The sequence below is a fragment of the Convolutriloba macropyga genome, chromosome 15, assembly GCF_964194025.1.
Source record: "Convolutriloba macropyga chromosome 15, txConMacr16.3, whole genome shotgun sequence".
Classification (NCBI taxonomy): Eukaryota; Metazoa; Xenacoelomorpha; order Acoela; family Convolutidae; genus Convolutriloba; species Convolutriloba macropyga.
In genome coordinates this window covers 16,218,398-16,233,446 of record NC_134482.1, presented here as the reverse complement: position 1 = coordinate 16,233,446, position 15,049 = coordinate 16,218,398, and the positions used below count along the sequence as shown (strand labels likewise).

At 34.1% G+C, this 15,049-nt stretch overlaps 2 protein-coding genes across 2 annotated transcripts in view; one reads left to right on the top strand and one right to left on the bottom strand.

The window, feature by feature from the left end:
- The window catches only part of LOC142354053 (dnaJ homolog subfamily C member 27-B-like), a 27,279-nt gene extending 22,329 nt beyond the window's left edge, over positions 1–4,950 (top strand). The window contains exon 3 of the mRNA XM_075406323.1: positions 4,070–4,950. Coding sequence (XP_075262438.1) covers positions 4,070–4,300 — 231 coding nt within the window. The 3' untranslated portion in view covers positions 4,301–4,950. The remainder of the gene's footprint in view (positions 1–4,069) is intronic.
- Positions 4,951–8,589: 3,639 nt separating this feature from the next.
- LOC142354732 (uncharacterized) lies at positions 8,590–14,951 on the bottom strand. The gene is made up of 3 exons (XM_075407113.1): positions 14,358–14,951; positions 11,880–12,444; positions 8,590–9,445 (listed from the first exon to the last, which is right to left on the bottom strand). Exons 1-3 carry the CDS (start codon positions 14,703–14,705, stop codon positions 9,021–9,023), a joined length of 1,338 nt encoding a protein of 445 aa, XP_075263228.1. The 5' UTR covers positions 14,706–14,951; the 3' UTR covers positions 8,590–9,020.
- Between the last annotated feature and the right edge of the window lie 98 nt (positions 14,952–15,049).

Below are 15,049 nucleotides of genomic sequence, written 5' to 3'. Positions count from 1 at the left end.
ATATATATATATATATATGTATGTATATATATATATATAATATATATATATATATATATATATATATATATATATATACATATATATATATATATATACATATATATATATATATATATATAGAGAGAGAGAGAGAGAGAGAGATACAGAGATAGTGTGCGAGAGACAAAACGTGAACGAGAAAGAGAAGGAACGAAACCCCAACTGGGAGAGAGAGAGAGCTAGGAATATTTTCCATGATGAGTTTCGACTCTGCAACTTCTAGTTTTCTAACATTTTTAGTAATTATAGCATATAGAAAAAACTGAAAGTGCAAAATTGAAAATAAGTTTCCACATTTGGCAGTGAAAAACTGTTAAAACCCATTTTCTGTCTCTTGAGTTCTGTCATGTAACCCATCTGCAAGACTTTAAAAGTTTCGTTGACTCATAAAAGGACAAAAATATTCAAAAATTTCGAAAACAGTTGCAAATTTTAACAAAATCTGGCTAAAATTCGTGATATTATTATCTTCAGAACCGTTTCATTGTCTCGAGAGCCGTGAATAGTTTCACTGGTTCAAAGATCCATGAACTTGGAACACGATAATAATTTTTCAAAAATAAACGTTATCAAGAAATTGCTAAAACTCGAGTCATTAAAATATTGATAACCATTCAATTAACACTAGAAACTATGCAACAGCCTATAATCAACTCGGAAGAGGTGCCTGGGTTCCTGGTGCGACAAAAAAACAAAAACAAACCAAAAACATTCAAAACTTTGCAAATAAATTGCAAATACATTTTTATAAAAAAAAATTGCTTAAATTCGTGATACTTAAATCTTGAAAAATATTCTGTAAAATCTAGAAATTATGCAGTAACCTATTAACAAACCCTAGAGGAGTTTTCTTGGCTCTTGAGGCTAGAAAAACCTGAAAATGATGCTAAAATTCGAAAACAAGTTGAAAACTTTTTCATGGCAAATAAAAACTTTCAGTAACTTATTATTGAACCCTTAAGGCGGTTTTCTGGGCCCTGCGACAGAAAAAAAACTTGAATAAGGACAATAATTGTCAAAAAAACTGAAAAAATTGCAAGTTTTGGCAAAAAAATACTAAAATTCGTGATAATAAAATGTTTAAAACCATTCCATTACCACTAGAAGCAATGCAGTAAACTATTATCAAACCCTAATGGAAGTTCCTTGACACCTAGGGCTGAAAAACTCAAAAATTGACAAACATTTTTAGAAAGCTTGAAAAAATTGTTAATATTAGTATAAATTTTAGTGTTTTTGTTTGGATTACCAACACACACAGCTCTTTAAACGGTCATAAAAAGTACTAATGTCTGCAAAAGACCTTTATCAACTGTAACCAGTCACCAGTCTCAATTTTAGACTGGTCCACCAAAAAATTCAAAAAAATGACAAAAAACACTAAAAAATGCAACATTTTGGGCTCGAGAACTACTAAAAATGACCTCTTAAATTAGAGCCTTCCCGGTAGCTTTATCACACTTAGCACTAGAAGGACTACTAATCGTATCACACAAACAAGACAAAATCAGAATCTGTCAAAAGTTGAAGGCAAAGTTTTTAGGAATAACTTCGTTTCTGATCAAGTTGTCAAAACTTTATACAGCAAAATCTATAGGCAAAGCTCCATAGGTCTTTTTTCCAAAACAACTGAGAACGTAACTAATTCATTGATAAGCAGGTAAAAGAACCTCCTTATTCCATTAAAATCGAGCTTCTGAACTTATATAAAAATCTTTCGTTTTTGTTTAGTTCTGGTTATGCAAGCTCAAAACTAGGCACCAAAAATTAATAATCCAAAAGTTAAGCTTGAAAGGTTTATTTCTAATTCTGAAATTTATCCTTAAAATAGGGCGCCAAATATGTCAAGCCTAAAAGGTCCGCAAACTATCCAGTAACAAAATACAGGAGAACGTTTCTTTCTTTGTAGCTTAAAATCTCGAAATTTGCTGAACCAACATAAACACGTTGGCCAGACAAAACTACACCAAGGGCCGATAGCAACAATACGCATTGACACAAAAAAAGAAATTTAACTATATTAGTTCGAGATGTCAATCAGCACCGGCAAAATGTTTACGGAAGCGACTAAAAAAACAACTAATTATACAGCGTATATTCGTGAAATTCCAACTTTGTGAGTCTCTTCATAATGCTCTTAATTTTGAAAAAGTTAGAATTATAATGTAGTAAATACCAAAAGACTAAATCAAAAAGAACGTTTATGAGGTAATCACATTTAGTAGAGGATATCTATACAATTGGATTGCATGTGGATATCTATACTAATACTTTACTGGACTGAAAGCGAACAAAGACAAAACGAAGGAGCTCGAAACCTTTACGTGACCCTTATTCATCCCCTACAATTTTCAAAAATGAGGGTAAGCTCATCTTTACAGGCGTCAACATTGGTTAGGGAAGAAAAAGCGCGATATTTACGCAAAACCAAAACAAACAATTAGCGCCGAGCAAGCAAAAAATTTACGTGCATTTAAATTGCGGTATCTAAGATCATTCGGCTTTTAAAGGTTGGTTACAACTTTCAACTTCGTAGGATGCATAATTCAATCGGTCAAGATTGACACAAAAAAAGTTGAGAACCGTATTTATTCTGGCGATAAAAAAGGGAAACTCACAGGACAACACCATCAAAACATTAAATTCAAAAAACCAAATCTTTAAATAATGGCATGCCTTGCAGAGTAAATTGGAAATTTTGATTCAAAATTTTTGCGTAATTACTGTTGCATCGGATTATTTTCACTCTTAAAAACAGAACGAACAAAAAGTCTGTTTTTCGATATTCCGTTTTTGTTTCGAAAATTTTTGTCCTTTGGTCGGCAAAATGTAAAAGCAATGGCTATACTGCTTTTCAACCCGAATCATTTAACCGCACATCAATTAATCCTTCAATCATTTAACCCTTATATTTCACAACCTCCATCATTTCCGTCAATTAGCATAAAATTTTTGGAGCTTTATTTGATGGTAACGTCCTGATTCAGCGGTGGTCAAGTTTACGAAGTTAATCTATATGATGTCATTATTCACCGCATTTGTTGATCTCTTATTTGAACTTTGGAACTCTCCAAAGTCAATATTATTTTCACCTCACACATCCTATGAAAAAATAACTACGTTAATCAGAAAACTGAATTAATAGCTAGCAGATTGCCAGAAAATAGCCGCAATAGCTTCGAAGATCTGCAGTCTCCAAAGATAGTTAAAGACCAAATTAAGCTTCTTTTTATTAAATGCCGACATGTCATATTTTGATTAGGAATCTGTTTACCTTATTGCTGCTTCCATTGTCACGCACTCACTTGACCTTATCTCTTTGAATTAAGGTAAGGAAACGTCAATTTTAGAGTCAATGAGTCATTTTTGAGGCGTCACGCGTAACCGAAAACTTCATCCCGCGAATGGGCAAAATTTTCACTCGCTCCAATAAGAGTTAAAAATGACGTCACGCACGCATTTTAGTTGAAATTGCATGAACGAATGAACAAAAAGCAGATTTGAAGTGATTGTGACGTCATATGGTTGTAACAAAAACCTTGACGAAATTTAAAAAAAAACGACGAGAAGGCCAATAATAGCCCCAGCTATCGCTGTGCAGCTATTAAAAAACTAACCGCGGCACACTTTTATAAAAAAAATCTGAAAAAAATAAACCGATTAACTTCGGGCAAATTGCTTTCAAGCTAAAAAAGAAAGGGGTGCAAAAAACTACGACCATGGGGGATTCGATCCCCAACCTCCTGAGTATTCGAAATAAACATCATCCTCGGCTATCATGCCCTTGTGAAGCCCGATCTTACGATCATTTGTGTTTTAGCGTGGAAAAGCGACTCGAGAAGTGAAATCGAAAGAATGTTCTAGAACAAAACGTTTAAGCAAAAATTTAGCATAATAGAAACGTTTACAAGAATTGCAAATTTCGCTTGAGAGCAATTAAAAATAGTATTTTAGTAAGATGTTGGTGTTAACCACAGCAGTTCAGGCTTAAGTCCATGAAGATAAAATCGTATTCATCGTATTTCAGTATGACATCGCTGACTCAATGGTAGCATGTATTGGCAACAAACGCGATAGTGAAGCCAAACAAACACCAGACGCAGTCACTTTATCAGATGCAGAGATATGGTGTCTCAAGAAGGGATCTATTAGACATCAAATAATCAGTGCTGCTACGGGTGACCACGTGCAAATGGCTCTGAGCGAGTTTATCAAACTAAGAGTGAACAAAATTAACAAAAAACTACCATTTGTTTAAGTTTATTATCAGTCATTTAGCTGTCACTTGAAAGTTGTTTTTTGAAAGTTGTTCAACTATTTTTCTTTTCTCATGCCACTAATATTTAGCTAATTCCAGTTTTTTTAAGCTACCGGGCTCTTTCATTAACATGAAAATTCTACATACGAAAATAGTTACTTACAAATGCAATAACGTTTGTCGCCAAATCACGCTCTAGAAACTTAATTGACATTAACTAATTATAACCAAAATGAGATAACTAAAGCATGCTCCTAAAATGATAGCAGATTTTCGTGGGCTGTTGAAAATAGAATTATAATTAGCAGAACTATAAACAATTATTGACACATTTTGAGAGAAAAATTGCTAGCATGCAGTGATGATTCATACATTTAGCATTGAGACTTACCTGTAATAGGGTTATCCATAACAACACTCACCTTTTAGGGCTCGCAATGATTTCTCAAACCATGAAATGATTGATCATGACTATTCGTGCAATGAATTAACTAGAAGGACCTGTTTCCTTAAAAATAATCTCCCATCAAAACGAAATTGGGGTTCCGAATCTGCGCAGGAAGAAAAAGGTATAGCTATATACATAAATGGCATAATACCGAAAAATAGATGCAATAAGCTGTACAGAAAAAATCTAAACCTTACGCATGAAAAATTATTAACTTTCCCAAAGGATTCGCGTAACTGAACTTCATTAATAGTCCTTGTGGAGACGTGACCTCGGATCAATGAATGAACAATTTGGTCAGTTTGCAAAAGTTAATTCAATATTATGCTTTATCTTTGCATCAGAATTTTAATCTTTGTCAAAACGACTTAATAGATCCAAAAAAACACGCGCAATTCAATGGAAACTTTTTCTCCCGTGAATGCCAGCGGATAAAAATTTATAGTAAAATGCAGAAATCCTTTTTAAAAAGGGTAAAATCTCATATTCAAGCAGTTACTCCAGTTTGCTATGTTATGTTAATTTAATATAAAAACCATTATAGTGAGAGAAAATTTTGGGAGGTTCTACGAGTTTCGATTCCATAAACTCTTCTTAACTGATTGCAATCTTGTCCTCTTCACCTTCACTGAGGAGATTAATCCACAATGTGAGTCTTACTATGCACTTGGAGATATCATTGCATGCTCCCTCCCACTTTTGATCACAATATATTTGAATGCATACTGTAACGGAACTACTAAATCAATGAGCCCTATCCCTGAAAAAATAGCATACTGCTTTACTTAAAAAATTCTAACATTACACAATATTAACTCAATTTTCAAAAAAACAACCCTGTATTTTCAACCTAAGTAAAATTTTAAGTATCACAATAATTGCGTGCGCTATGAAAATATATATTGTTCTCAGTAATAGGTAAATTGTAGCTCCAGCAGTAAGGAAGGAGATAGTAGATAGTATACATTATGGTACCAAAAACTCCGTAGAGCACAATTTGCGCTCCTTAAGCGTGACTTCTGCTCAACACGTTTTGCGCAAATTTTGCTAGGGAGTGCAAAGCAAAATTTTGAACATAGCCGGCAGATTGCCGGAAAATAGCCGCGATAGACGCTTGTGGCCTTCCATGAATTGAAACAACCAAAGAAATAAGATAGACAGATCGACCATCAGTCCTTTAATAGATAAATACACTTTTTGGGTTAGATTCGGACTGTCAATTTTTTGACATATACAGTCTATAGGGAAAAAGCGCTAAGAGAGCTTTTTCAAAATTGATATTCGAAATCAAAAGCTCAAGACTAATACTCAAGAACTAGGGCATATAAGTTTGGCACTACATAGATGCACACTATTTTATGTTCATAAAATTTAAAGTTCCATAAGTGAGTTCAGAAGTCATTTTTGTGAGTGAGGTAAGTCACGCAATTGACCTAAAAGCTAAAACTGAAGTCAATTCCAAGAAGTCAGGTCGTAAGAATCATCGATGGAGACGACGAATTAAAACATAGCAGGACAAGTCCTGGAATACAATTCAAAGAATTGAATGAAAAAATCAGACGTACTCTACTTGACCACCAGATCAATTGAACAATGCCAGCCTAAACGCAAAAATCATCAAAGAATTGAGAAACTAAAAGAATCAAAACTAAACAAAAACAAACTCTTTGCTAAAACTCTCGAAACTTTTAAACCTAAGACAAAATTTTGTCCCTTTAAAAACACCTATTACAAAAATATGTTCAAAATCAATCTTTGTTTCTGAAATCGGTCCAGTATTATATCTGCAAGACCTGAAATATATTCATTGGCCCTTGAAGATCGATTAACTCGAAAATGACCAAAAAATTTAAGAAAAAGAAATCAATTGCAAATTATACGGAAATGTTGCTGAAAAACGTGATATAAATATCTTCAGAATCATTTCTGTGTCTTTAGAGGCTATCCAGTAGCCCAATTCCAAGCTTTAAAAACTCATTGGCTCATAGATCGATAGGCAATAACTTTAGAAAAAATTCCAAACTTCAAAAAACAGAAATTCGTTCTATTAAAATGTTGAAAGCCATTCAACTGCCCCCTAGCAACTATTTAATAACATACTGTCAAAAGCTGGATGCGGTTACCTGGCTACTGAGGCAAGAAAAAAATAAATAAAATACAAATGTTTTAAAAAAAACTTGAAAAAAATTGCAAATTCTACCAAAAAAGTTTCTAAAAGTCGAAAGGTTAAATTGTTGAAAACAAATCCATTGAAACTAAAAACCATGCAATAACTTTTTATCACAACGTGGAATAGGTTTTCTTGCAAATGAGAATGGACGAATATCAAAAACTGACAAAAACTTTAGGAAACATTAAAAAAATTGCACATCTTATCGAAAAATGCTAAAATACGAGACATTAAAAAGTGAAAAAGCATTCCATTGTTACTAGAAACTATGCAGTGCCCTATTAACAAACCTCAAACGAGATTGCATGGTCCCTGAAACTGAAAAAAATGATGAAAATTTTCAAAAACCTGAAAAAAATGCAAATTTGTTCAAAAAATTTGCTAAAATTTGTGATATTCAAAAGTTGAAAGATATTCCATGGCAACTAAAAATTTTTCAGTACTTATTATCAAACCCCTAATGAGGTTTTCTTGCCCCTGGGAACCAAAAATAACTTGAATGATGACAATAAATATGTCAAAAAAATGAAAAATTTGCAACTTTTGTCAAAAAATGCTAAGATTCATGACGTCAAAAAGTTGAAAACCGTTCCATTACCACTACAAACTGTGCAGTAACCTATCATCAAACCCTTTATCAAACCCTAGAGGAGGTTTCGTGACACCTAGGGCTAAAAAAAACTCAAAATGTCAAAAATTTTTAAAAAACCTGAAAAAAATTGCAAAAATTATTATCATTGTGTGTTTGTGTTTGTAGTACCACAACATATAGCTCATAAAATGGTCATAACAAGCAATTTTGTCTCGCAAAAGGCCTTCATCAGCTTTTAAAAACTTCAACCTAAGACCAATCAAACAAAAATCTCAAAAAAAAATCACAAAAAAACATGAAAAATTGCACCATTTTGAGCCGAAAAATTCCTAAAAATGACCTTTTAACCTTAAATTAAGGCCATCCCAGCAGCTGCACCACTATACGCACTTGAAGGACTACTAAAGCCCACTTTGGGCCTCTAATGAAACTTAATGCCCGCTGGGCTTTACCTGTTTATCCCGTTTTGAAAGATCAAAGTCATTGAAAAATGTGTGAACACATCTTAAAAAAAAACACAGCGCACCAATACAATTCAAATTCTTTGAATTGTAATAAAAACCACGATGTCCTCAATAATAGCCGTTATCGCTTCGCGGCTATTAAGAACTTAAACGGGTTTTAATTTTCTTTTTCTCAGCGCACACAGAAAATCCTGTTAAGCTGCTTTGTTCCTTTACTGTTTGCCACGTTGTTCCGATCCGAAAGTTGCGATTTCCATGGACAAAAAAACAGAATTAACTCAGCCTAAAATCAAGATCCAGTAGTATATCAATAAATAAATACTATATGCTATCTCCTTCTTTACTGCTGGCGCTGCTATATAAACATCACTATTTTCCACGGAGTGCAAAAGGCCACTCTTTGAAGCAAAAAAAAAAAAATACGCTTAAGAAGAAAGCCTGAAAAATTCTGTGCTTAAATTGAATGACGAGCGGTGTCCACTATTAACACATAAGCCGACGACAGTCAATATTATACGCACGCTCGTAGATTTTTAAAAAGGGAGAGGAAACAGATTAAACAAATGATTATCAGAAAATGGAAACATGCTTGCATGCAATAATCAAAACATCTAATCTAAGGTCAACATTTAAATTCCAGTAAACGTAAAAGTGCAAGACTATACATACAAATTATTCAAGACCAAGAAAAAAAACAAACCATAACAAGACACGTAAGATAACATCTCAAATAAGTTTAACAAATGACCAGTTTTTGTCCAATGTAGATGATGTGAAATATCAGATATGTTAGTGAATCAATAAGAGTAAATGAAACTTTCCAAGAGCGCCATACAGGCTCAATTTTTAGATTTTCGTTATAACTTCAAAATTGCGTACTTTTTGATGTAACCCATACTGAACAAATAATGCACCGGAAAGCTTTAAAACGTCACCCACTGTTACGAGTATGCTTTTCAAAGACCAAATACAGCATCGAAAGTTCGGACGTCTTAAAACATTCAAGATAGTCTCGAATTCCTATTAAAGCTAGCGACATTTGACTATTATTTTGGACAAAATGAGTGCAGTTTCTGGTTTAATACCACCAATCGGTACATTAATTTCGGGTCCAGATCATCCGGGTGGATACAGGCTCCTTCTGGTTTAAACCTCCAATGCTTCATCACTTGTTCTTCAAAACTGATAAATGTCGAGTTCAAATTCTGGTCGATTTGTTTCAGGTTACTTCGCATAATTGTGGGACTGGCGTCCAGTTTAATGCATCCGATTATAAATTTGGGATCCAGTTTTGATAATTGAGAGACAAGCAGCTCAAGCATGAACTCAAAAATGTGAGCCTGATTGTAAAAGTTTGGTTCGAAAGCTCGGTGGAGGACTGTTGAAACGAGGAGTGAATCGATATCTCTCAACATCAAGATGACGTTGAAATCGTATTTCGGAGACAAAATCTCAGCGAGAAATCGGACATCTAAAACATATACTCACCTTAATCATGTTCTATCAACAACAAGCACATTCCTCGAAATTAAAGTCAGATGCAGGTAATTTTGGAACATTCAGCCACAATCAAAATTTTCAGTTAACTTTTTTAAAAACTTCAAACATGGAATTCACAAAAGTTCGTTTTCCTACTTTGGAGTTTTTAACCAACGAGCTGACAATTTTGCCCCTTTGCTGGATTTTCTTGTAAATGAATGGAAATTCTGGATCCCTTTCGATAAGACTTTCAGCACGAAGCTGCCGCAAATTGAGCTCAGTTGTTTAAAATGCAAAATATTATTACGCTAAATTTCAATTTACATTACACTAAATTTCAAATTATATTACGCTAAAATTACAGTTTACATTACGCTAAAATTTTAATTTCCATGACGCTAAAATTTCAATTTATATTACGCTAAAATTTCAATTTCCATGACGCTAAAATTTTAATTTATATTACGCTAAAATTACAGATTACATTACGCTAAAATTTTAATTTATATTACGCTAAAATTTCAAATTCTATTACGCTAAAATTTCAATTTCCATGACGCTAAAATTTCAATTTATATTACGCTATAATTTCAATTTATATTAGGCTAAAAGTACAATTCAAATTATGCACAGAAATTTCAATTCATATAACGCAAAAATTTCGATTTATTTTACGCTAAAATTCAACAACACAAGCTGGAAAATGTTAAATGAAAAGTCAAATCGATCACACAAAAAACAATAAGGGAAAAATGACAACCAAAAATACATCCAGGTACCTTTGTTTGAGAGCACAGTTAGAAACAAAACCAAAAATTTGTTCTGAAAATTGTACGCTATTTTTATCCTTTGCCGGAAAACTAAATAATCTCAATCTACTTCATTGATTCCCATAACCCCGATTAGGATTGACAGAAGAGAAAATTGATTGTACAAAAATTTATAATACGAACTAATTTGATTTCATTCCGCTGTTACACATAATCTTGCCTCTTGTTGAGATGATACAAGGGTTAGTATCAAAACTAATACGCATTAGAGATGACAATTAAGACTTATGAATAATATTCCAGTAGCAGGCATCTAAAAATGGGCTTTAGATTGTGTTGCTGAGAAACTGCTGTTTAAACAGTGAGCAGAATGAGAGGGTGAAACCAGTCAAAAAGCTAGAAGTCCAAAGGATTTCACGCAAAATGTCGAAAAAGCAGAAAATGAGGTGAGGCGGAACAAATTTCCATACGAAGTAAAAAAAGACGCACATTAAAAACCTGCTCAGAACATGACAGCTTTTTCGTTGTTATGTGACATGACTAGTCGCCTATGTGACATGACTAAAGCCAAAACAACTTGAAAAGCATGAGATGTAAGATTTGCGGTGGACAAAAGCATAAATCTTCTGTGAAATTTTCCATGCACTTGACTATATTGAGCGCCGAACAAAGTGAGCACCTCCTATTTTTAAAACTCCAAATTCGTCAACTTTACATTTGGAGTATCTGTATGTTATCATTGCACATTATCTCAATTAAAAAGACAGGATATACCCCAGCTGAAGGGGACTGATGGTGTAAAAAACTGTAAAGTTGTATCCGTAATTTGATTACAAGTTGGTTAAACACCAGGTTAAAAGGAGTTTTTTTTAGTAAATATAGGTGTTGCTAATTTACTTTAGCCATAGCGTTCAGCATCTATTTGCAAAGGAGCAAAAAAATTACTTTACAATTCTCTTCGGAGCAAAGAAAAAACCTAAACCGACTAATGTCGGAAGAATTGCTCTTGAACGACAGGCGAGGCAATTTAATTCAGGGGTTGTAGCCTAGATAAATTTTTCTTTAAGGGTGCAAAAACAGTTTACCACGCCGGTATTCGAACCATTGACCACCCGCTCCCTGACCGGAAGCACTGCCCACTCGACTATCAGGCCCTCTTGCTTTGCCGCAATCGATTTTATTTTAGCAACAGCTTTACTTCGGAGTGAGAGCAAAAGAGATCACTCAGAAATGACGAACGAACGCGCAAAAAAGTCACTTGAGATGTCAAAGAATGTTCTAGAAGAAAAGCGCAAAATGATCAAGCAAAAAATTTGCATTAAAAAAGACCAACACGCATACAATAATTGCTAAGAACTTCGTTCAAGAGCAATTAATAAACATCAACAGTACTCAGCTATTTACTGAAGGAATAAATTCTAAAACCATGAATAGGCAATTTAGGTGAATCACATACACTTAGACACTTAGAGGCTGGTATTGTTCTTAGAGAACTGCTCAGTAATTTAATTAAAGGCCTCGGCTATACCAGTTTACGCCGCTTCTCAAATCAAAGATCACTAAACCTTATGGAGACGATAAATTTGCAATACAAAAGATTGCACAAAATAAAATCGCTAAAAACTTAGTTTGAGACCAATTAAAAAGTACACAAACCTGGAAAATTATCAATCCTCGGATGTCCACCGTCTGGATAAGAAACAGCCGCGTCCAAGAAAATATTGCTATGATGTCTCATAGAGTTTAAAAACATCACTTCTTTTGTCAGCTTGTACTGCGTCTTAATGTCGGTTAGAAATGGCGCATGTTGCGACTGGTTTTCTGACAATCTTCTAAAATCCCACTTAAATCCGATATTGCCAATATAGTTTGGTATTACATTCGTTGCGGCTCTGCATTTTGAAACAACAATCTCAGACACCATAGTGCAAAGATCTTTAAATGTGCCATCTATCAAATGATGCCCGGTTCCTTCGAGACCAGCGAAAAATAGCATTTTAGGGTTCCTGAATACAGTTTTGGGCAGGTATGTTTTGATTTTAAGCTTCGCAATTTCCTGGCGAAGGGTCGCGTCGGCTGAAGGGACTGTAATTTTGCGCATTCTATCACTCGGAAGTCGTTCACATTCGGAGAAATCAAGTTCTTCGTACGAAGTTTGTTTTGCAGCAGGTTCGACGTTGTTGGGTTTTTCAGGTTGATGAGGTTTCGGATGTTCCACTCGCTAAACAAATTATAAAATTTGGTTTGATCATCAACAAAAAATTCTCATAAATCAATTCATGAAGCAAAACAATCAACTGCAGCGAAGAATCAAACAAATTGTGCCAGAACATGATTAAGTTCAAGAGGCGCACTTCAAGATCAACTTCACGAACTTTGGTGACTCCATTTAAACTTTTCGTCAAACTTCAAAGTTTCAAAGCAAATTATGAAATATCCAAGAAACAAAACCTAATTATCGACAAGAATTATAAGAAAAATTCTATTTGTCCTTGCAAAAGACCAATGCAACCGTGGTAAACTTAATTTACGCTTGAGCCAGATACAAATTGGTTTTTCCTATCGGTTTTCAACAACCCAAAAAAATATGGTTCTCCTTAGGGTATCATGAGAGAAAGACGGAATTCATTATCCATGTAATATCAATAAAACAAAATAGCGGACTCAAAACTGTAATTGATGTAGCACCATTCTAACCATAGCATTTTTTTTACAGAATTAGCAAATGAATTTATAATTAACAATTCAAAAATATTGATCAGCTAGCTGTTCTTGAATTCATGATAAATTAGAATCAAACTGCCAAGGAGAATTGACAATGTGCAATCGCACACTATGTTACAATACCTCAAATTATAAGCAATTAATATAATTCAACAAATTAAAACTTACCGTAGCCCTCGATGTTAACCTCAAATAAGTTTAAAAACTGAATTCTAAATCATGCGGGCGTCAACCTTCAAAGATCATAAGAACCGCCCTTCACACCATAAAATTGTCTTCTCAAAACTGTTTTGGAGAATCGCATACTTGTAGACACGAGACTAGTAAGGTTTCAGGCTCTAAGAGACCTGCTTAGCCATTTAATGACCCCCGGGCTTTACCTTTTATCTCAGATTTGAGGAAGAAAGGTAAAAATGGTCCGACAAAAAATAGGTCAAGGGAAAAAACGAAAAAAGAAGACCAATGGACTAATATAATCGCAACAAAACTCGTTTGAGAGCAATTAAAAATAGTAACACGAAACAGAAAATTAAAAAAAAGAAATGCAATAGGAGACACTTTTGGTATTAGAGCATTTGATTAACAAGGTAAACCGTCAAAAATTCAAAAACAAATAATATAAACGTAGAATTTAGTAGAAATCTGGCTCGACACGAGCGTCCAGCAGAGGCTGGAAAAAACAAACCAAAAAACATGGAAGTAACAAAAACGCTCAAGATTGGCTTAAATTTTCCGGCGCTTCCCATCCGTACCAACATTGTAAGAAATTAACCCGTTCGAAACTTTAATTTTGCTTTAGTAGATTGCAGATGATATGGGCCACTAATCAGACACAGGACAACAAAAAGAACTACGAAAACGGGTAGAACTTACATAATATTTTAGGAACATACATAATATTACAATAATATTTTAGGAAACAATTAGTGTCATATAAACCGTTAGATGCCCTTTGATGAGTTCACAATTAATATTATGCACCATTAGAAGACGATAAAAATCAAGCTAAAATTATTGAAAACAAGTCAAATTGCCACGAGAGGAAAAACTATCTCTCAAAAACCGAAAATTTGTTCTTTTCTCACTCCATTTTAAAAGAGGTTAAAAGTTTTACGCATTAAAGCTACTCACTAATCGTTCACTTCTTGGAGTACTCCAGCTTGACTAGATCACCACTCTAATTTGATTTCTCATTGACATCAGATAACCGCAAAAAAGTGAACAGCGCACCAATACAATTCAAGTACTTTCAATTGCAAAAAAGTCTTCTAAATGATAGCCTTTAAGAGGCTGACGGCTGCTATTAAAAACGTAAACTAGTAATATTTTGATTTTTATCCCCAATAATATGTGGGCCCCATAATGGCAAAACGCGCACAAATCCGCCATTAATAAGAAAATTTTACTTACTTTCTCATGCTTCTGTTGTTGTTCCTGAACCTTCACAATTTTCTCCTTTTCCGGGCGATCTTTCGGAATATGTCCCTGATGAATTTGTTTGTCTTGATTATCAGCAACTTTGAGAACATCGGCTTCCTCTATTTCATCTTCCACAATTTTGCTATCTTCGCTATTTCGAACTCTTTCTTCACGCAAAATGGCTTCACCGTCACTGATATCTTGAACTCGACTCGGCTTGGTAACTTTTTGTGAATTTTTGTTCTTCCCTTCGCTAGGCGAACTCCAATATTGCGTCACAAAAATGCCAATTAAAAAGCAGAGTAAGTAAACAGACAATTGTTGTGTAAATCTGCGCATTTTGAAATATTTCAAACTCAACCTTTTCTGATTTTGAAAACCGGCTGAAAAATCTTACGAGAATAGGTTTGAGTTGAGAGCAGCCTCAATGATTACAATAACGTGAAACATGGCAATGCATTATGAGAATTATGGAGAAAATTCGGAACTACTTTTATGATAAACTATAAATAATAAATACACTATAAAATTGTGGACTTACATACACAATGCAAAAACAAACGTGGAATAGCACAGCGGTGTTTTCCAAATGCTACTTCATTTTTCATTATTAAATCTCGTGCGAATCCAGAAAAATGTAAAAACTAAACTCCTGCCTGTACGCTACGCTACGCTGAAACTAC

Excerpts from the sequence above, each read along its gene's own strand:
- LOC142354732 (XM_075407113.1), bottom strand. The coding sequence starts at position 14,705 with ATGCGCAGATTTACACAACAATTGTCTGTTTACTTACTCTGCTTTTTA. Across the intron at positions 12,445-14,357 it reads AACAACAGAAGCATGAGAAA|CGAGTGGAACATCCGAAACC; the intron begins GTAAGTAAAATT and ends TAATTTGTTTAG. Across the intron at positions 9,446-11,879 it reads GAGGATTGATAATTTTCCAG|ATGTCCGATTTCTCGCTGAG; the intron begins GTTTGTGTACTT and ends TATATGTTTTAG.